Here is a 21323-nt window from a genome sequence, read left to right on the forward strand (position 1 = left end):
TTCAACAAGCGCAAATAATCTTTAAAACTTGATCTTTATCTTTAAAGTCAAGTGAAACGTTATGCTCTCCATTGTGGAATCGAAGAGGTGTCATCAGTCTTTGAGTGCAATAAGAATGTCCTAACCGGTAGAGAGGAAAGACAAACGAGATCGACTGTGGGGAAGCGCGCAGGTGGCCTCGACGCCTTAAAATCCCATTAAGGTCTCATGTGCCGAGATTAGGCCGCCGGACTCCAATGCCATCTTTGAGTAATGGCACGGAAAGTCCCCTTTTCAAGTACATTGCGCTTTGCATAATTCGCGGGTGGATATCACACTCGATGTTGATAGATCTCGGAGGTCGTTATCACCATTTTATCGTTATTCTTTCATATATCGATGATAATAATAAAAATATACAATAGAATAATTATTATATCGCCTCTCAATTTATCGCAAATCTCCAAGCAGTTCTCTCCGTTTCACTCTGTTAATTTTTTTTTTTCAATAATAGAATGTAGACTTGGTGAAACATTTTACAGATTGCAACGAATAAATCGTGGACAAGCCATAGTAAATATGATTGCGCGTTTAAAGGATTTTTTGACTTTTCCGTAGAACGTATATTGCAGTCGGCGGTTAAAAATCACCGCCGAGAAATCGCATTATCGGCGCTGGTCTGTGTGTGATCGTGCCGTCGCGAAACGATAAAACCATCGCACGACTGCACAGAGCCGCGCGCACAGCCATCAGGGCGGACCCTCGGAGCGGAAAACTGAATCGACTGGACCGAAAATGAATAGCGGCAGTTTTGCAGCACATTTGCGAAATAAATGATGGTATCGGCGGTGCGTTTGTCACGCCAGGTGGTGGGACGCCGAGCCGCCGGCAGGTTGGGGGAGGAAACGCGGAGGGGTCGGTTGCAACGCGGGCTTTCGGGAACGAGCGTCGGGGACGGCGGGGGTGGATCACGGGCAGGGGAGGACGCGTTGGAGGAAGGGGAGTGATGTACTGCCCGTGTCGATAATTATCGGTGGCTGATTAACCGGTCGCCGGTTCGCGCCCCATAACTCTCGACGTCCGATTATTTTGCCCCGTTTGCCATGCACCAATTCCTATATAACGTGTAGGCACGTTCTGCCGTACCGTTATATTATCGCCCGCACCGATGCACCACCACTCCTTTTCGAGCGACTATCGAGGATTGCGGAAAACCGCGCATACGCGTGCAGTTTGTATCGCTAATATGACAATAATGCGTACGCGGTTATCGGTGCGTGCCAACTTACGCGTAAATTAGTTTAGAGAAAGGAATACATTTTCAAATTTAAATCACATTTCGGTATCGATTAAAAAAAGTGCCATGTTATCTTGACGAAATTATTTTAAATCTTATAGGTATACTTTCACATATAAGTCGAAGTATTTTGTAAAATTTAATAATAATATGTATATCAAATTGAAAATTGTAGTAATTTGTGTGTAGATCCAATTCCTTATATTTTATTAATCTTCAAATGGACCAGATAAATTCAAGAAATACGATAAATTTAGAAGAGAGGAAGAAGTAAATTCGCAGTTTGCTAATTTTGTCATAATTTTAAATTTGTAATTTTTAATTTTAAATATATTTTGTCATAATTTTTAGCGTAGCAAAAAATCTATATACACTTTTATTGATATCTATACACTTTTATACACTATATATCTATACTCTATACACTTTTATTGATATCCCTTAAACGGTTGCTTGTTTCTCATGATTGCGAATGTCACAGGACGCTCAAACGTTTGAGTTACGTTGCATGAATACATGAGGATAACGCGCGCTTTATGCGCTTATTGCTCGACCGAGGTGATAATTACGGGCTCCATTCGCGTTTACTATATTCGTGTGTGCAATTTGCCACCCGCGCACTTTCGGCTCACAGATAACATTTCCGACACCTGCGAATCATTCGCTCCCCCGCTGCTATTCCGTTCTGCAATGATTATTCTTCTAACTATAACGTCGCGCGATTCGATTCGCAAATTTCGATCCACCGATGGCGATGTATATTGAAATACGTAAATAAAGTGCGCTGGAAGATGTAACTCGTTCTTCGACTTCCAATGCAACTTCTCGATCGCGAGAAGGGTTACGTGAATTTATTGCACGAGTATTGCACGATTATACGAACAGTGGCGAGAATAAAAGCGGCGCGTACGCGGTTTACGAACCGTGCGGATGTGACGTTATGAGAAGAATTGCGCTTTATATCGCGTTAGGAAATTACGACGGAGCTTTTTCGCTCCCGTGAAATCTGTGAAGTCATCTACGTACGTAGGTATTCAGGGCGTAACGACGTAATCGACATTTAAACGATGACAAAGCATAATCTGGGATGCATTTAGAGCAACGGTAGATTGTCGGAATAAACGATCGATAGTATTTATACTTTATACACGAAATGCGAGCTATGCTATTTGCGCGACATACATTATGAATGAAATATGCGAATAATACGAACCCACCGATATGGTTACGAATTCACGGATAAAGCAATCGTAGAGAATTACAATAAATCCGTGGGTAATACGCACCGTCGGGCGTTAGTTATTGCGAGTTGGCCGAAGCACACTCTGTTTACGCTCGCACCCAACGCGATTCATAATGTGCATGGAGATAATGAGCAATTTGTAATATATCCGAATGTAATTTGCTATGAGTACGCTTTACTGCGAGCGTTGTTCAATTTAGCATGTTTCATCGTACCTTCCGCACATAAAAATCTATTACTTATTAATAGACACACGATACGTATATATATTTTACAAATATTTCGCATGAGAGTTTTCGCGATAATACATAATTTTCGTGTATCTTAATTAAGCTAAAATAATTACATAATTAAAGCATATACATTTAATCGAGTAATATATAAATTATTAATTACTTAGATTTATAATTATCCTGAAATTATAAAACATAAAATTTCATTAATGATTTGTTACAAACATAACTTATTACGTTATTTATTTGACAATTTTTAAATGATGAGACGTAAACATAGGTGATATTATGATACGTACATACATATGTCTTTTCCCGATTTGTCGGACGACTAACGATTTCAAAGATTGATTGCAATTTTTTTCCCACTCGTTTTTTTTCTTTATCTCTGATTCATACGCGAAGCCATCGTTTTTTCGCTGCGCGACAGTCCCTTCTGTCGAGTGCGATAGTTTATTGCTTCATTAGGTGGATAACTTTTTTAGCAGTTTTTAAAAAGCTTCAGAGTTTATATGCCTCTGTGTTTCGCGGGAGTTTTAAAACAATTTCGCAAACCTTTTCTCTCTCTCTCTCTTTCCCTAGCTGATCTCGATGTAACGCAGTTGTGTGGTACAACCATTCTTCGTAGCAGGAAACGAAACTTTCCCGCTACGAGTTTCCATGAAGGCGAAAGTTGACGCTTAACATTTTGCGACTCTTAAACTTTTGTAAGATAATTTATTTAGATTGCCGTAATATTTTGATTCAATTAGGTTTAATAAAAAAAAATGTATGCTCCGATTTTTTTATGCCAATCGCGTTATTTATCTCTCGATCATTCGAGTCATTTACTTAATATTTATCACTTTATCAGATTTATAATAATTCTCGAATTATATGACCAATTATATATATATGTATGTATGTAATATAAATTATATTATGGATATAATCCATTTTAAGTTCCATAAGATTTGTTAAATTTATATATAATTAATTATCAAACGTACAATTATATAAAATATTTGCTTTTAAATTAATTTGATATTTGCATTTTTAGTCTTTGTGTATCTTTGTGTATTTTTATTTTTCATCAGTCTTGGTAATATAATACTTTTGCGCAAATAGCTTTAATAAAATTATTCACGAGTGCGGGACGAAATAGTTGTCTTTCTTCCTTCGAAGAGGTTCCGATAGCCTGCAGGAAGAATGATTGGATAAACGAGGGGGAAAATACGGTGAAAGTCCAGGATGAAACGATGAGCAAAAGGCGCTAAAATTCTCAATTACATTAACTCGATTCCGGTCGGTCCTCGTGTCACGGTACTTGGAGGAAGGGATTAGTTAGAGAACCGCTATTGGATTAGCGAATCCGCCGGCTCGCCCGGTTTACCTTGCCGAGTAGTCGTAGATATTTGTGCCTTCGTCGTTTGCACGTCGTACAAATCCTTTAAGCGAGGCTGCAATAAAGCACGCTTTATCGTTCGCCAAATGCAGGAACGTGCGCATCGCGATTTGAAGCGATATGCTCGTGAAAATAAAGGGACTATCTGTTTTTGCAGCACGGAACAGTAGCTATGCTGTCGATTTTCAGTGTTATCACCTGAAACGATGATAATGGGGAAAAGAAAAAGATTTCAAGCGATTATGTAAACGGACAGTCTTATGGTGAGACAAAAAAAAGGAAAATTGCATTTTACTGGCTTTTCGAAAAATAATGAAAGTGAGCTTTATATTATTGTGACGAAGAAATCGTGCCTTTTTAGACAATTTTTCATGTGTTTTTTTTTGATAAATTTATAATTTATATATTTAATTTATTTATAATGTACTCATGTATCTAAAATTGTCGCAATTTTAATAAATATCGAAATTTAGGGATTACGTAGGGATATAGCTCGCCGTCCGATCCGACGGCAAATGTCATAACAATAGTATACGGATATATTTTCGGGATTTGTATTGAAAATGAATACATTTCCGTATTTTATGTTAGCATATGCTTTGATTAATTATTACAATGTGCGAAAAATTAAAAGCAAAATAATTTTAACGATGCGCAGTATTTATTAAGTACGTTCAACTGAAACGTGGATTAATTCCAATTCTCAATCTACGTTTCAGTTGAATTTGCCATATATTTTGTTGTCTCTTGACGAGTAAATAACGAAGTAATATGTTACATATCTTTAAATATATAGTTTATATATCATTTTAAAATATATCATACTTTAAAAACTGAGGATAGAAATTTATCGCGTGATGGTTTTACCCCTTGTTAGAATTATAGAAACGATATTGCGCGTAAAACTTGTTCCTTTCATTGTTTATTGCGGAAAATAAATTATATATATTTTACAACAAAGAAGAATCAATTTACTCAATTGTGTGACATAAAAAATCTTATCAGATATATCCTCGATGAAATCGATCGTCGCAATAAAATCAAATGATGGGAATAATTAATACGTTATATTATTCAACAATAAAAATTAATTTCCTCCAATATTACAGCTCCGTTAAAAAGTACATGTAATCTCATACACGTCTCTTTGTCAAACGTAAAGATTATATATTTATGTACTCACGTTCCGTTGTCGGCGAGCGCGGGCTGCGGCCAAGCACGTGGTACAGGTTCCTCCTTCAATATCTGCCTCATATCTTGAGGCGCGAAAACCAACGGCGCCCGGGGATGATGATGAGGCGGCGGGGGCGGCGGGGCCACACTCGCGCCGTACAGCTTACGTCCCCAGTGACCCTCGAGCTCGACGGGACTTCCGCCTCCCGTGGTGGCCCCCGTACCACCCCCGGCGCCGAGTCCGAGCCATGCCGACCCCCCAGCACCCACGATAGTGGAGCTGGGCAGGAGACTGCTCCACTCGTCGGACCGCGTGGTGAGGCCGTAAGGATTCTCTTGGGGCAACAGGCTTCCTCCTTCGCGTTGCCACTCTTTGCAGAAACCTTCGTCGCCCCCTCGCTCACCACCCCTTCGCGCTTCCGCGAGAGACTCCACTGGTTGTCTCTCCGTCAGAGCGAATACGTTCGGTGCCACGTTTCTTTAGATGCGTGCATGAATCGTTATCACTTGGACGCCAGCGGCCGGTAGCCCGTGGCGGTGCATGAATGTCCGCTCACCACTGACGGTGTCGCGTCGTTCCGGGTTGCACCGTCAAACCGGGCGCACCGACCGCGTGTCGATGCACATGCGTCCGAAACGTGCGTGCCACGAGTTCGCGAGAGGAGCGCGCACTAAAGGGGTTGCGTCTCACAATGCACTGTTCTCACTAGATGACAGTTCTCATTCGCTCGCGCGGAATCGTGTCCTTTTTTCTCCCTATCGGTTCGCGTTGGTCCTCGCAAAATGTCACGGGTCTCTATCACTGATCTTGTATCACTTTCTATACGATGTACCGCATGTTCGCAGGCCTTACGACGGACGTCATGTGTTGTCTTTTGAACGCTCTCTTGAATCGTCTTTGTGATGATTCCTTCGAAATTGTTCGATGATCCTTATACCCGATGAGGTGGCATACGTCGGGACGTAAACGTATGCAGCGGTAGTAATCTGAGCACTCGTCGGCGACACCCTGGCACGTATTATCGTCGTCGCCGAAACGTCTCAAGCGTGTCTCGTGACCAGCGGAGAGGTCCTTCGAGGTCCCCAGTCGCACGTTGTTTCCCGTTACGGAGCCGCTTGTCGAATGTGTCAGGGCCGGCACTAGCGGCGTGCCAGCAGGTCCCAGTGGGGTCGGGCTTTGAGGATAGCGGTGGGCGCGGCCAGGAACGACACGGCGCAACGACCATACCGTTGGGGTGGTTTTACCCATTTGGTACTGTGCACCAATCCACTGCGAGTTGCACGACCAATGGATGAAGCTGCCTGTACCCATCTCGACGCCCATTCCAGATACCAAGGATTGTGGCGCCGCTACGGCAACGTCATGAGACTGTCACTTTGGTGCGAGCCGCACTACCCTCAAGGTCGATACTGTGACGCTCCGTTCCTTGAAATAAAAATGTAGGAGTTCAATTCCCTAAAAATATCGAGAAATTGCATTTTCTCTTGCTTAAATAAATATTTTTTCAAGTTCTATATAATTTCCTTGATAAAATTTATTATATTTTTTTATTAATTTTTTGTGAGACAAACATTTTTTCACAATAGATATTATAATTTACATTCTTCAGAAAATGATTTTTATAGCTTTTATTAAAAATAATTTTAAAAACTATGCAGCAGAAAATCAGACTACTTTAACTGAAAGTAATACATAGATAGATCTTGCTGGTACCTTATTTTAACGCGATGACATTTAGAGATGTATCGCATATTGCGAAAATACTTTTTATTCTACTCTGGATGTTATTTTGCGGTCATGTTTAACTTGTCAATTTTTATCAAGAATATATAATCAATCAAAATACAAAGAAATCTGTGATCTCCCTCAAGAATTTATCGAATCACCAACTGACATACCATTTCTATTGGCATTAAACTCACTCTCTTTTCGCCGCGTCGTAGATCACCCGTTCTACTTATTGATAGATCGATTAGTATGTATCGATTTTCTAATCAAATCATAAGAATAAAATTTTCCTCATTTGTACATTTTTACTTTTATAATCGACAGTTTTGTTTCCTGTCTTGATATTTATATTTATATTTTTAATTTTATATTTATATTTGTAATACAGATTGTATTGTATATTTATCATTTACTTAGAGAGAAAATTTCTTGACTTTTTAAAAATATATAATATTTTAATACGACAAAAGTATTTAATCATTATCTATTGATTACCTGTTGGATTTTTCAAAATATTTGTTAGTTTGTTACAATTTATATTTAAAAATTTTTGATTTTATTTTGAGAAGATTAAATTTAACGCAAATTAGTATACATTTTATATAAACGACAAAAACATTAAGCGTTACTATGTAATCGAGTATATAAATCTTAAGTCGAGTGGCAGTTGGGTCGAAAAAAGTAATTATAGAATTTGTTTGAATAAATTTATGTGATGGAGGGAATAAAGGCAATCGCGAAGTTAGAAGGGAAAGAAGAAAGGAAAAGACTTGCAGTGTTTCGCAATCCTCTTACTAGTGTAAAACCTAAAGAAAATCTATTCTTTTCCCGAGATCTTGTTTGAACAATTTACATCGGAGAGCCACTGCTTCAAGGGTATGGGGCCTATCAAGTGGAGATAATGTGTTCTGTGCCGGGTAATTTGGCTCTCCTTCCTTCTTTCCACTTTAACCGTGAATCTACATCTTTGACTGTTTTGCATTTGCAAACATTTCTGAATATTTGGTATATTCTGTATATTTATATATCTATTGTAAAACTATCGACTAAACTTAATCGTATATAACTCAAAAGTTTAATCAAAAACATTAATCATTTATCCCGCTGCACATAATGTTATAAAAATATGCATGCATTTATATTGATTAGAAGAAATATTAGAATTTAAATAAGATTAAAATATTCATCTATTTGCTAGTAATATACCAGTTACAGAATCAAGTTTAACAGTGAGTAATCGCTCAAACTATTTAACGTACACTCACCATGTACGTGAAGTGTCAGAGGTCGCCGATTAATGTTTATCACATGGCAAGATAATGAAGCTTAATGAGGGTCTGCAGGCGTCATTACGAAACACTCGACATGCGCGCGTGCCAAACCGGTTTCAATCTCCTTTTTTCTGAAGCTCGTCTTCTCTTTCACTGCCGTGATTCATGAGATCCCTCTCGGCTGCCCAACAGCCTGTAACATTGCCACCTTATGTCAATGACATGACTCCGGGGTATGAGAAGCCATTTAGAAATGCTTCTTGCTCCGTTATGCCTCGGTTCTTAAAAAAGGATCGCTTTAGTTTGCAAAAACAAAATGTTTCGCGAGATTACTCTGTTGCAGTTGAATCGTTATTTTTAAATAAAAGAATAAAGTCTTTTAAAAACTTCTTTATGTTGTATCTTAAGAATTTTGCAACGAGTTGATATATTTGGAAATATTAATGATATTAATATAGAAAAGATATATATCAAATAGTAAATACTTTCGATAGATTTCGATTTTATGCGTAGATGCTTTTCAAACATCCTAGTAATCCAATAGCAAGAGGTATCGACGTTCCTAAATGTCCCAATGATGTCAAATGAACATCATTGCATCGGCCAAATCCAATTATCAGTTGGAAGGGTCGTACGATTTTCAATATTGCCACGATGTGCGTAGATATAAGTATCCTGCATAAGTTAACTTATCTTTTAAGCCTATTACTTGCCTATGATAATATTTAGATTCTGGTTTTTTTATTTGTTCCACATGAGATTCTGCATATGTCGTCGGCTTAAAGGGACGCGCTTGCGGATGAAATTGTCAATTGAATTTTTCAGCTCAGTAGCTGATGTATCGATAATTAAGAAAGTCTTTAGCGATGCATTAAAGCATGAGTATTCAGAAAGAAATATTGCGTAACTGATAAAAAGTAACTGAGAACTGATAATAGATAAAATATATAAAAAAATATATAAAAAAGTTATAGGAGAGTATAAAATGTGAGATATTTAAAGGAATTTATTCAACGTTCATTTTTTATTACTTATCTTATACGGTAATAATTTTCTTCATTAATGTTATTATGATTATAATTATTATGAACTATTTCTTCTTTAAAATTAAAGCAGCAATAACTATATATCGTTAAGATTTCCGGAGTAATTTTAAGAATTACTGTTTTTAATTGCCTTCTGTTGTGAAGATTGGGCGTGCAAAAATAGCGACAATGTGAGCTTCGCGCACGACATGGATCGATGATTCTGCAAAATCTAAAATAGACGGGCGTGTTGCCGTAGCGAACCGCACTTGTCCCACCGTAATAGTATCCGTAGGTACACCCTACAGCCATCGAAGCATCAAGGTACTACCAGTACGCAATGGTACATCGTGGGTCGGCAAGAAGGGTCCTGCCGAAGAGACCTCGACATATGTGACGCTTATGTGGGGTGGCATCCCTCAGGCTCGCGAATTCGGAACATGTGCGCGGGATAGAAGTGTCCAGAATTCTATGATAGAGTTTGTTTGCACTTGCACTTGCGACTCGTGAAGTGGTCCTCTGATTATTTTCGTCTATATTAAATCGAGACGTCCCCACCTGTCAATCGTTCTAATTGTAAGCATTCGCAAGAAGCTGAGAGATTCGAATTCGGTTGACAAGTGAAAAGATACGAGAGCTCTTCTATTGCTTGCAATACTTCTTTGTGATATTATGTAAACGTACTGCTACTTATATAAAGCGAAGCTTTAAAACAATAATATTTTTTAATATTATCTTGTTTTATTTTCTAAAAGCGTGATTATCTAAATGCATAATTATAATAAGAAGATAAAATAATTTTGTGTATTATTAAACGTTTGAATTTTCAGACGTTTAATTAACAATTTTGGAATAAATTCAAGTCGCAGGAACATCACCTCTCGGATTCGCGATGTTTCACAAAAAGGCGGCGTTAAAAACCACACAGTTCATCCGCATTGTATTTGCTCGTGCTGTCTCGAGTTCAGCATTTGGTATGACAATACCGCTGATCAGCGCATTGATGCGTGATTATAATGATAATGCCGCCTCCTGTTTCTCAGGGGGGTGAGCGCGGGTGCGCGCGCGGAAACCCCTAAGGGGCGCTCGAGTTTTTCGGGTAAAGTTTTTCCTACGCAGATGCGCCACCGAACGGGGCTATTTATTAGCACGGCCATCCTGCTCGTGCACTCCCATTCAAAAGGGCCGGACAACAGGTTGCCGCGTCAACGTCATTAGCTGTTACGTTTTTGTTCCTTGCCCATTGGGGTTTACCTCTATGCCGATAAGAGACACGTTGGTCGTTAATCCTTTTCTCGACGAGATAAGCTGTAGGGCTGTGATTTTCAGCGGAAAAGGACGCCTTTATCGTCTCATCCATAGAACGAATTTTGAAATTGCAATGCTTTTATTACACTTTCATTCCGCGTGGAAAATTCTTCACGTCATAAAATCGCGTTCAACATAAGATTAATGAAAAATAAGAATTGCCTATATTACAGAAATTTTTTATATCTTAGGAAACTTCCGTATATTATGGACGAAACTTGGAGAGATCGCTTCATGATTTATTCCGTGGGCTAGCATGGTCATGGTAGCCGTAACCACCACTAAACTCCGTCTACCCGAATCGAGGACGCGTCTGTTTCCATAAACCAAATTATTTTTATATCCAGGGATATCTACGTTCTCTTGAATTAGTGATAAGCAAGGACGGCTACTCGATACGTCGCTGACCGCTCATACAACCCCTATGATATATCTAGCGGATAAAACCTAGCGAATCGCAATAGCGATTTCTCCATCGGTTGTCCATAATACGAGGGATTTGTTTTCACTTTTCTATCCCACAACAAATTACGCTTGTCACATTCAGTAATGCTGACATTCAGTAATGCTACATCTTGGCAAAAGTTTATGTATATGAATAAGATAAAATCCTGTAAGTTCTCGTTTTTTTGTTAAAAATTATTCAAAATTTTGTTCAAATTATTTCACATAATTGTCGCAGATAATTGTTAATTTTGGGGAAGATTCCGCACACATCGTAGAGTTTATATCTCACTGGAGATTCTAGGAAAGGGCAATCAACATCACCGCTAAGTACTACGAATTACCTCCGACCCTGTATATCGTTGGTTTCATCGGTGATTCGCGGGAGGGTCGACAATGTTCATGCGCGTGGTCGTTAGTCGATCGTTTTGGGGATGGACACGGGAAATTCGGCCAGTTAACCAAAGTGTAACGATGCATCCAAGTCGAGAAATCGTTCCGGCGAGAGGCGATAGCGCGATTCGTGGAGGGTGCGCCGTCGAAGATAGGATACCCTCGAGAGCTGTAGGGGTACATGACTTCGACCTGTGCGTGCTCAAAGGTTACCGTATCCGAAAATGTTACTTATTTTGCGGATACTACCTATTGGAATAATTTTTCGTTGCATCTAAAGTTCTCCTTTTTTTTTCAAATAAGAAGCAAATTTTAAACGTAACATTATTTAAAGATAATTTGAAAATGCACATATTATAATATAAGTATGTATTAATTATATAGAATACATGTGTACGATTTTATATTGCAGATTGTTCTTTACAATTTCTTTTAATCATTTTACAATTTAGATAAAAAAAATTTTAGATATAAAAAAATTTTAGATTTTTTATAAAACTGTATTCAAAGATTTCGCGCTTTATAAAGGCAAAAATTAATTTCATAAGAAATCTGCAATATACATGTATATAACATATAGTAATTATACATGTATATAACATATGGTAATTACACATATATATATAACATATAGTAAGTATTAAAAAAATCGTTATATTTATAAATTTGTTGATATTACGTATAGTATGAGAGTTAGAAACAACTCAATTCTCGTTATTAGAGTAGAAATGGCCGTATGTTTCCGTTAATTAATTTCGACACGCTACGTGCGCCTCGATTTCCCGCTAATGACTTAAATAGATTACCAGCTAATATCCGCGGACGGCGACCACTCTGATCTGTCGAATTGGCTCGCGTGCACGCGTGCATCGCATAAACTTTTCAGACCTGTGCGTCAGTCTGTGGAGGAAGAAAATTTTGCGGAAAACACGAGGCTGCCAAACGTAGCTAAGCCACGCACGAAGTGGACAAAGAGAACGGGGCGAACACGCGGAAAGGAGGATGAGGAGAAAACGTAGAAGCGAAACGGAGGTTGCCAGCGTCGTCGACGGGACGTGTATCCGCTGGATTGCGGCCTCGTTCGAGAATTCTCGTGGGAAGCTGCCATCTTGTTCTCCTACGTAGATATCCGCTGCCCGCCAGCCCGATGTCCTGCCACCCCTTTGCATAAACTTAGGAACGGACGATGACGTCAGGGGGCAAAGGCATTCGTGTCCAGGCTATTTTATCGATTTGTTACGTGCATCGTAGAAAGCGAATTTAATGAAGCGCCGGATTATGCTGCGCTCAAAGATGCTTTAGAATATGTAATTCTTATTAAATTTCCAAATTACTCAATGGCGGATATACTTGTCTGAAAAATATATTTATGTCGACTTCTCATGTTCATATTGTACAAGAAATTAATAATATTAATGACATAAATCGCATATGACATATAGCATAAATAAAAAAAAAAGAAGAGAAAATTCGATTAGAAATGTGTAACTTTAATACGATAAACACATGTTTGTTCCATTTTTTTTCAGAGAGAAGAATTGCAGCAACCAAATTATGTTTATTGTATACACGATATTTTATGTATTAGGGTAAATGAGGTTCTTTCCGTTCATTGCGCTACACAATGTATACATTTTATCGGCTTTAATTGGATGCTATCGCATATATATTCCCGGTTAATTAATACGAAAAATTGGCAATGTTAATAACGCATGCATTACCTGTTTGGTACGGTCTGTTGCATCGACACACGGACCGATGCACCGCGTAGGGTCACTTGACCCGGGGTTCATATAGAGTGGGTGATATTAGCGTATTTTGTTGTAATTACCGAGCAGTCATTCGCACTAACTGTACGCTGCGATTCTCATCCGAAGGCTTTATCATACGAACAAATTTCCGCCCCTCCACTTTGAAACATTTATTGCGTCACAGCAACGAAATTTATGATTATTGTGTCGGTTTTTTGGCAATTTTTCGTTGCACGGGCGAAAACTTTTATTCCCGCGATAACACTCTCTTTTCACGATATTCGTTTCGGCTTCACGGTCAGTTAGCCGATACTCGAATCAACGCGATTCGATTAAACTGCGCAGAATCACTTCTTTCATTTGAGAACCCCGCCGAGAGCAGATAAATAACGAATTGAAAATCAATGGTATTACGAGATTATGCGTTTATTGGTAAAGAGCTAGCAGAGTTACCGGTGCCCAGAGCAGTAATATCGAGTAATTGCGTAAACGCACCCGTATCCCACTGTGTAATCTCTCCCTCTAACAAAATCCCGCGAATGCGTCCACCCTTTTGCGTACTCGGTTATCCATGCTGCTAACGATGGTGTTTAAAATAATTATTGCTACTCTCTTTTTTGCCACACTTCCAACGACTGCTTATTATCGAATATTCATTTAAAAGAAATGGCATGTAAGTGCGAAATTAAATTTGAATAAAATTAAATATTCCTAAGTGAATACAGTTAGAATATTATTAATATTAATATACATATACGTTCTTTATATATTTTTTTTCATCAGAAGAAAGAAATGTAAAAGTGTATGTTATATTAAAATTTTTATAATAGTTATATTAAGTCATTTCTTATTCTATCAGCCTAAATCATCGTTTATAAGTGACAATTATTTGTTATAAATTATTGTAATGAATGAGCAGTAACGTAATATCTTATTGTTAGAGCGAATCTTTTAAATGAAGCTATAATTTCTTATGGCAAAGATACGTGTGTCAGGATCTTGTTCAACGGCGTCCTCGCAATATTAGCCACAGTACGATGTGTGTATTTCGCACATTAACGTGTTTGCAGAGGACTGATTCCAAACCCAGGCGCGACACATTGCGTGCAATATCCACTGTTTGTTTCACGCTGGCTTGATTCAGCCTGCCACGCTTCCATGTTTTCTCTGTAAATCCATTATTACACCGGCGGCTTTCGAAATGTCGCGTAAATATTGCTGTCATTTATTTAAAATTATTTGTTTGTCCTGCGTGGCTACAGCTTTGATATAAATTTCTACTAGAGTTAATCAAACGTACATTGTTCCATCATTGTCGAACATACATTAAACATTGTTTTTATATCATAAGAAAATCATAAAAAAGTCGACGTTAATTGTAACACAACAATAGCATTATTTACATTCATAACAAGACTATAAGGGAATTAGCGAAAGATCGTATGATAAACTTACATTCGTGCTGTTGAATTTGTAATTGCATAATCTCGTTTGCGATTTAATTATACGCGTAGGAAAAAGAATGAAATCAGTGGCAAGGGTAGAAATGTCGGCCGGTCGTCACTGGTTCGTTCGACAGATAGTGGTAATTCCGTCACGTCGTAAAGGTTGCTTTTTATCGTTCCTGTCCTGTACATCCATCCAAGATGCTTCGGTTCTAGCTAGACGCGGAGGTATTCCATGTTTTCTCGCGTATCCTAGCGTTCACTTTACCGGCTCCGCGTCTTACACGCGTCGCTTGATTGTTCAGGTTTTATTATCACTCGGTGCTCCCTGAGTCCTCGTTCATCCGAACTATGTACATCACTCGCAGCGCAAACGACTTGCTATCGTCGAACACGATGCCAGAAGTTAATTGACCTGCGGTTTATTTTTTTTTACAGTATCTACGTACTGTATCTTCGACTTTGACGATCTGAAAATTGGAATTAGAAAAATGTTAATACAATTTATGTGTAAATATAACTTTATGAATGTCAGTTCTAATATTTGAAAAAAATGGTAATTTAATGTATTTTATACGCGTATTTTTTATACGTGTAAATATTTGCGATAATTTATATCAGCATCTTCAAAATATAATTTATCCTATCAAGAAAACCTTTGGCGGAAAGAAACGTACCCTTAGACGTATCTTTTATTTGATTAAAAATTTACAAAGTGCAGGATTGTAAGGTACATATTTATGAATGCGACATCGCACGTTTGCATCGCGGATGCATACGCACCCCATTTTCGCCCTATGGCAAATGGAATTAGCGGACGGTTTAGTTCGGCGGAATCGCGAAATAGAGGTTGCATTTTTACGGTCGTATTAATACAGCCAGAAACGTACTATGATCGGGCTTGTAATGCAGCCCTGGGGGCCCGTGTGATATGATACATTTGCTTCGCATACAGGACAACGAGAGAGCGAGCGAACGCGTCGGAAGAGGAGAGAACGAATGGTTGGCAAAGAGGGGTAAAACGAGAGGGATCGAGAGGAACAGAGCGGTGGTATGCCTCGCGTACAAGCGTGCTTGCATTTCATAACAAGGTACAAACACGCGAGCAACAGCGTCACGGGAGTATTCGCCGATAGTACTTGTCTCTATCTATCGAGGCGGTATTCAACCAATTATATCTGTTTATTGTCAAACGCCCAGTTTGTTTGCGTATCTGCAGTGTCAGAGCCCGCTACGTTAACAATATTGCTCGCCCATTTCGAAAGATTTAGTTACGCTGAATATCCTGTTCTGATATATATACGTTATACGTATTTCAAATATGAGAAATATGGTCAAAATAATCAAAAATGCAATTAAATGTGAGAAATAAATCTAATTAAAAATTTTTTTTTTTAAATACTGTACATATGAACCAAGATTTATAAAGATAGAAAACCCAAAGGTAGATTAGGTCATATCGATTTAAATTCTAGGCACTTTCGCAAATGCCTCAAACAATTTTCGATTCAAATAGTACAGACAATGTAACGCGGTGTCGATGTTTTCAAACAAACGTACAATCGGATCAATTGCAGAAATTATTCACTGAACATTTCTTCCGCCAGGTGCTACTTTGGACATTTAATGTCGCGCTCGAGAGGAGTACAATAGGCATTCGATCGAGTTGGTCAGAACAATAGTACTTGATGTGAAGGCAACGAGATGTCACCGACCATGAATTAGCGCCGCGGTCAAACTCGATCAGAGGGGTTCAAGGGTACCGAAAAGGGTTTTGGAAAGGGGTGACAAGGTGGAGAGACGGAATTCTTTTTGCGCGGTTGACTGCAAATGCGTTCTCTGAAACACATGGTATGCAACTCGTGATATCGCACGACTCAAGATTTATGTGCTGTCAAACTGGCATTATGACTCGACGACGAATATGTTGAAGTGGTAAATCATTCTTCTCAGGTTTAGCAGCTAAAAGTAACCAGAGACATCTGACAAGGGTTTTCTGCAGAAATATGAGAATTCGTAAAGTTATTCTTCTAATTATACACGCTGACTAGTCTAAAAGTCATTTTGGTCATCATAGATTATAGTAGTCATCATCTTTCAATTAAAATTAATGCGTGCTATAATAGATTTTCATCAGATTATTGCAAAATTCTACTAATATTAAAAATTTGTATTTACTTATAGAAATAGATTTAATCAAAAATATTAAAAAATTCATACTTATATTGACATATGTAAAAAAATTAAATATATTATATATCATAAATATTGTTATATGGAAAAAGAATTAAACCATAATTATTCGAATGCTTTAGTATAAGTTATCAAATAATAAACGTGATATACAATAAATTTAATTTTCTATCTTTACTTTTCTAAATATATTTCCAATTTATATATAATATTCTAAGCTCTATTTACGATATATTTAGTTTTTGAAACATTGGGTATATACTGCATACTAATATTTTTCGAAAAAGAGATGAATTTCGAAAAATCTGCACTTTCCGTTGACAGGCGTTTACCCGAATGCCAGGAAAAGCTATTCGCAGACGAGCACATGGCCGATGGTTACGGTGAATGAATACGGCACCCTCTGTTTGGATTATGGACTCGTAGCTGCGTTGGTGTCTATAAACAGAGAGAAGCGGGAGAGAAGAGGAATGGTAGAGACACAAGCTCTGCGACCGCTATGACAGATTGAGAGAGAAAGAGAGAGAGAGAGAGAGACATTATCCTTTGGTGACCAACGAGGCGTTTCGACGCCTATACCCCATACAAAGGACAAAGGCTCTTTCCCTCGTTCTCTATGTGTCGTTGTATCCCTCTTATTCTATAGCGCATTACCTCAACACTGTCGAGGTGGACGTCTTCATCATTTATGTAAACTTCGTCTCGATAATAGAGACAGCGTTGCACAGCGAGACACCTGTCACAAGAGCAAAAGTTATAAATATCCTCTGCGCAGTCTTGCAACTTTTTTTAGCTGAATTTCTGACATATTATATATTTTTTTTTCTTTTTGTTAATATTCCATTTCGATCAATAAATTTTAGTGAAATAAAAATATTAATAACGATCAAACATATTGTCATTGTAACGCAACTAATATTTAGATTTGTGTACATAGGATATAGTAAAGATAGTTGAGAGAGAACCTACATATTTTATATATAACATTTAAAAAAAATATATATATAATTTATTATTAATATAAAAAAATTAATAGAAAAATACGGTTATTTTTGTCATTAGGTTATAGAATTGTAAATGCAACGACATATTTTGTAATGTAATAAAAATGTAATAAGAAGTATGATTATATACTCTCATATCGCGTATGCATAAAAGTAAAAGGTATTTGCGGTCGAACGACGGTCGTTCAGATACGGGATGACAATGCCTAGAGACCAAAATGCACATTAGAGACACTTAACTGCCGTCTCTTATTGAATCATCATATCTCTTTACTTTATGGAAACGGCCACTAACATCTATAAAGAGGGTGATCCTGGTATAGAAACCTATGTTCTATCTTTCGTTTTCAACACAATTTTATCTTTTAATTTATTCTCTCTCGATGGTCCATCTACATAAAGCGATTATATTATCAAATTCTGAGTTCATAGTGATAGTTGACAATTTCGAAATTTTTCTGGTTTCCACTGGTTTCTTTTCTTTTCTGATTTAAAAATTTTACCAAATAACGTTAATATATTGAGTAAGATAAAATGTATTTTATTTTATGAGATAATTTTGTTAAAATTATTATTATCATTCGAGAGAGATAGTAAAAATTTCAATGATTATTTTTATTAATCTTCGATAATTATGGAGTAAACAAAATCTTATTACAACTGACAGACGTTAATCGGTGATCCTGTACAAGTACGAAAATCGAACCACTTACTTCAATTGTAAACAGATGTGGTCATCTCATCTCGCGACTAAATTCCCTTCTCCTTGCGCAGTACGTTCACCCTTCTCTGTCATTTTCGCGGGTATCTCTCAAACTTGTTTAACAGAGAGATACTGCATCCACTTTAAGGGGCAACGGAGCCATCAGCGAGGGTGCTACCGGTATCCGCAGGGAGCATCAGATTTTAGACCGCAGCAGAACGGACAAGTGCATGCTCTCTCCATTATAAACGTGCCTCCCGGCTTTACTTTCGAGTGCAACGAGCCATAAAGACCGCGTCATATGTGCATTTCCTATTACTGCTTTTGATCGGCACATCGATCTCTCTGGCACCTTACTTTTTCTCATAGTAATATATGATATATATGTACATAGCACCTGTGTCTTTTGTATTCACTATTGTTGTTTCTGTATTTTTTTTGATCAACATTTTTGTCTCATATTTATTAACTATTATTTACTTTCAAAATTATATTACGTTAATTTATATTATATTACAGTAATTAATATTTTTTTTTTGATTTTGCAAATTATAAATTATCCATGAATCGGAAATTGTTAATTCACATAATTAGGTTATTGCCCTCGTGGGAGCTTTGCTAGTAATACGAAAATGTTTAATGTTTGTTAATAACGATATGTAATAGAATTCAGCCAAGCGAATTAATAATATCACTTTTTTCTGTAAAGATGAAACACGCGGCATTTATTTTGCGCTCCCTGCTAAGATTATTTACTCGAAGCTGTGAACAATCGAGATGTAATCATGATTGGATTTAAATTAAGCTCAAAGCGCCAGATAATTCTGGTAAAAAGTTTCGCGCGAAAGTTTGGTTAAGTTCTGTTTAATGCTCGTTTTCGGATAATCTTTCGTGAATCCTACAAGAGAGAAGCGAGAAAAAGAAAAGCGATGCAAGATCTATGCAACGGAGATAGGATTTTGCGAAACTTACCACTGCTTTCTCTCAACAAGGAGACGATGGAAACGAAATGAATGCAAATGACGCTTGGGTCAGTTGCACCGTAATTGGATGATTCTTTAACCGGAGGATTATCTGCCGTTGAATGGCCTGGAATTCCATCTACAGCCATATCCGCCCATCGTTGACTTTCTATGAATTAAGAAATTTCGGTTGAGAGTTTCTGTCTGGTGCGCCAAATAAAGAAAAGGGTTTTCTTTTCTTCCAAAGGATTAAGAAACATCATTAATCTAGTACTTTCAGTGCGTCCTTCGTGCGTTTAAATAGCCAACTAATATGACGAATAATATTCAGAACATCGTATCGATCAATCATCGTATTCACTATAGTACTATAGTATTTTAAACTGTAATTATTCGAAGCATGCCTTAAATGTGTTTTAACAAAAGAAAATTCTCACGCTTATTACAAGTTGCTAATTCAATACCACTTCCGTTAGGCTTTGTCATATTTATTTCATTTCATTTTTCGTTTAAATCAATTGAATAAAGACTTTATTTAGAAAATTTCTTGCCTGTATTTATCGCTAAATCTATAGGATTATGAAATTGTAATTTCTATTCATTTAATTATAATATAATTTGTTTCTTATTACAATTATAATATTTTAAATTTATATTATTTATAAATTATAATGTTTGTATAAATTATAATATTTTAAGTTTGTATTTACAGAATAATTATACATTGAAAATGTGTTTTTATTAAGTAAGTTAAAATTTTTATTATAATAATTGAAAATTATTTTATTTTTATAACATTTAAAAATTATTTTATTAAATAAGTTAAAGTTTTTATTATAATAATTGAAAATTATTTTATTTTTATAACATTTACTATAAAAAATTTTAATTGTGTTGTTTATATTATACTAAGTTTAATAATTCTGTGTGTAAAAATGTGTTCTTTTCTCTTAATATATAGAATAAGCAATAGAAATAAGTTTTCTAATAAAATACTTGTATAATAATTATCAATCGAATATAGAAATTTCACAAAATAAATAACCTCAACAGATGAAAATATTTTCTGTAGAGTAGTCTCTCGAGTTCTGATAAATTTTCAGGTTTGCTTGGTTTGGATGATTGGGGGAGAAACGTATAAATAAATCTTATCGTGAACTCGACTTTTAGCATACTTTGCCAATTAAAATACTCGGCGACGTTTTATGAGCTGGCATAAGCCAGTCTCCCACTTCGTTTATGTTCCCAATGGTGTCCTTGTTTCGTGCTACGCGAGGTGAATTTACCTCGTTGTTTAAATGCAAATCTGACATTGGTAGAAAAATCTACCTTGAGCGATGCCCAACGGTAATATTCAGACGCTTTTATCGTTGCCGATTTCGATAAAGAATTATTAAATACTGAAATGTGTAAATATAATGTTTATCATTTTTAAATAATGTGGAAATAATAACTTATGATATTGTAATAAAATAAATATTGAAGTAGAAAGAAACATTTAAGAAAAAGATACATTTCGAAAAAAAATACTTTTACAAATAAGTTTGTTAAGTTTTGTTATTTTACTAAATTTAGTATCTGAAGATAGGCAGAAATTCTCAAGAGACGCCGACTATATAATTAAAAATGAATTGGTTGACATAGGAAATTACATCATCGCAGATAATTATATCCGCCGAGAGAGAAATTGCGCTTTTACCTGCAAGCAAAATACATCACTCTACTTTTCATTAATATTTTATCACGATCAATGTTACAATTGTAATAATTTACAAATTTTTTAAAT

At 36.8% G+C, this 21323-nt stretch overlaps 1 protein-coding gene across 7 annotated transcripts in view; it reads right to left on the reverse strand.

Moving 5' to 3' along the window:
- LOC105250423 (transcription factor collier) overlaps positions 1-6418 on the reverse strand; it is a 74399-nt gene extending 67981 nt beyond the window's left edge. For all 7 annotated transcript variants that reach the window (XR_889116.3, XR_003122699.1, XR_003122700.1 and 4 more), the window contains exon 1: positions 5320-6418. Coding sequence is in view for 4 of the 7 variants with exons in the window: in XM_011256513.3 (XP_011254815.1) it covers positions 5320-5390 (71 nt within the window). In the remaining 3 variants the exon portion in view is untranslated. The remainder of the gene's footprint in view (positions 1-5319) is intronic.
- Positions 6419-21323: the final 14905 nt, after the last annotated feature.

This window comes from Camponotus floridanus, unplaced genomic scaffold, assembly GCF_003227725.1.
Source record: "Camponotus floridanus strain SB8 unplaced genomic scaffold, Cflo_v7.5 scaffold1, whole genome shotgun sequence".
NCBI lineage: Eukaryota > Metazoa > Arthropoda > Insecta > Hymenoptera > Formicidae > Camponotus > Camponotus floridanus.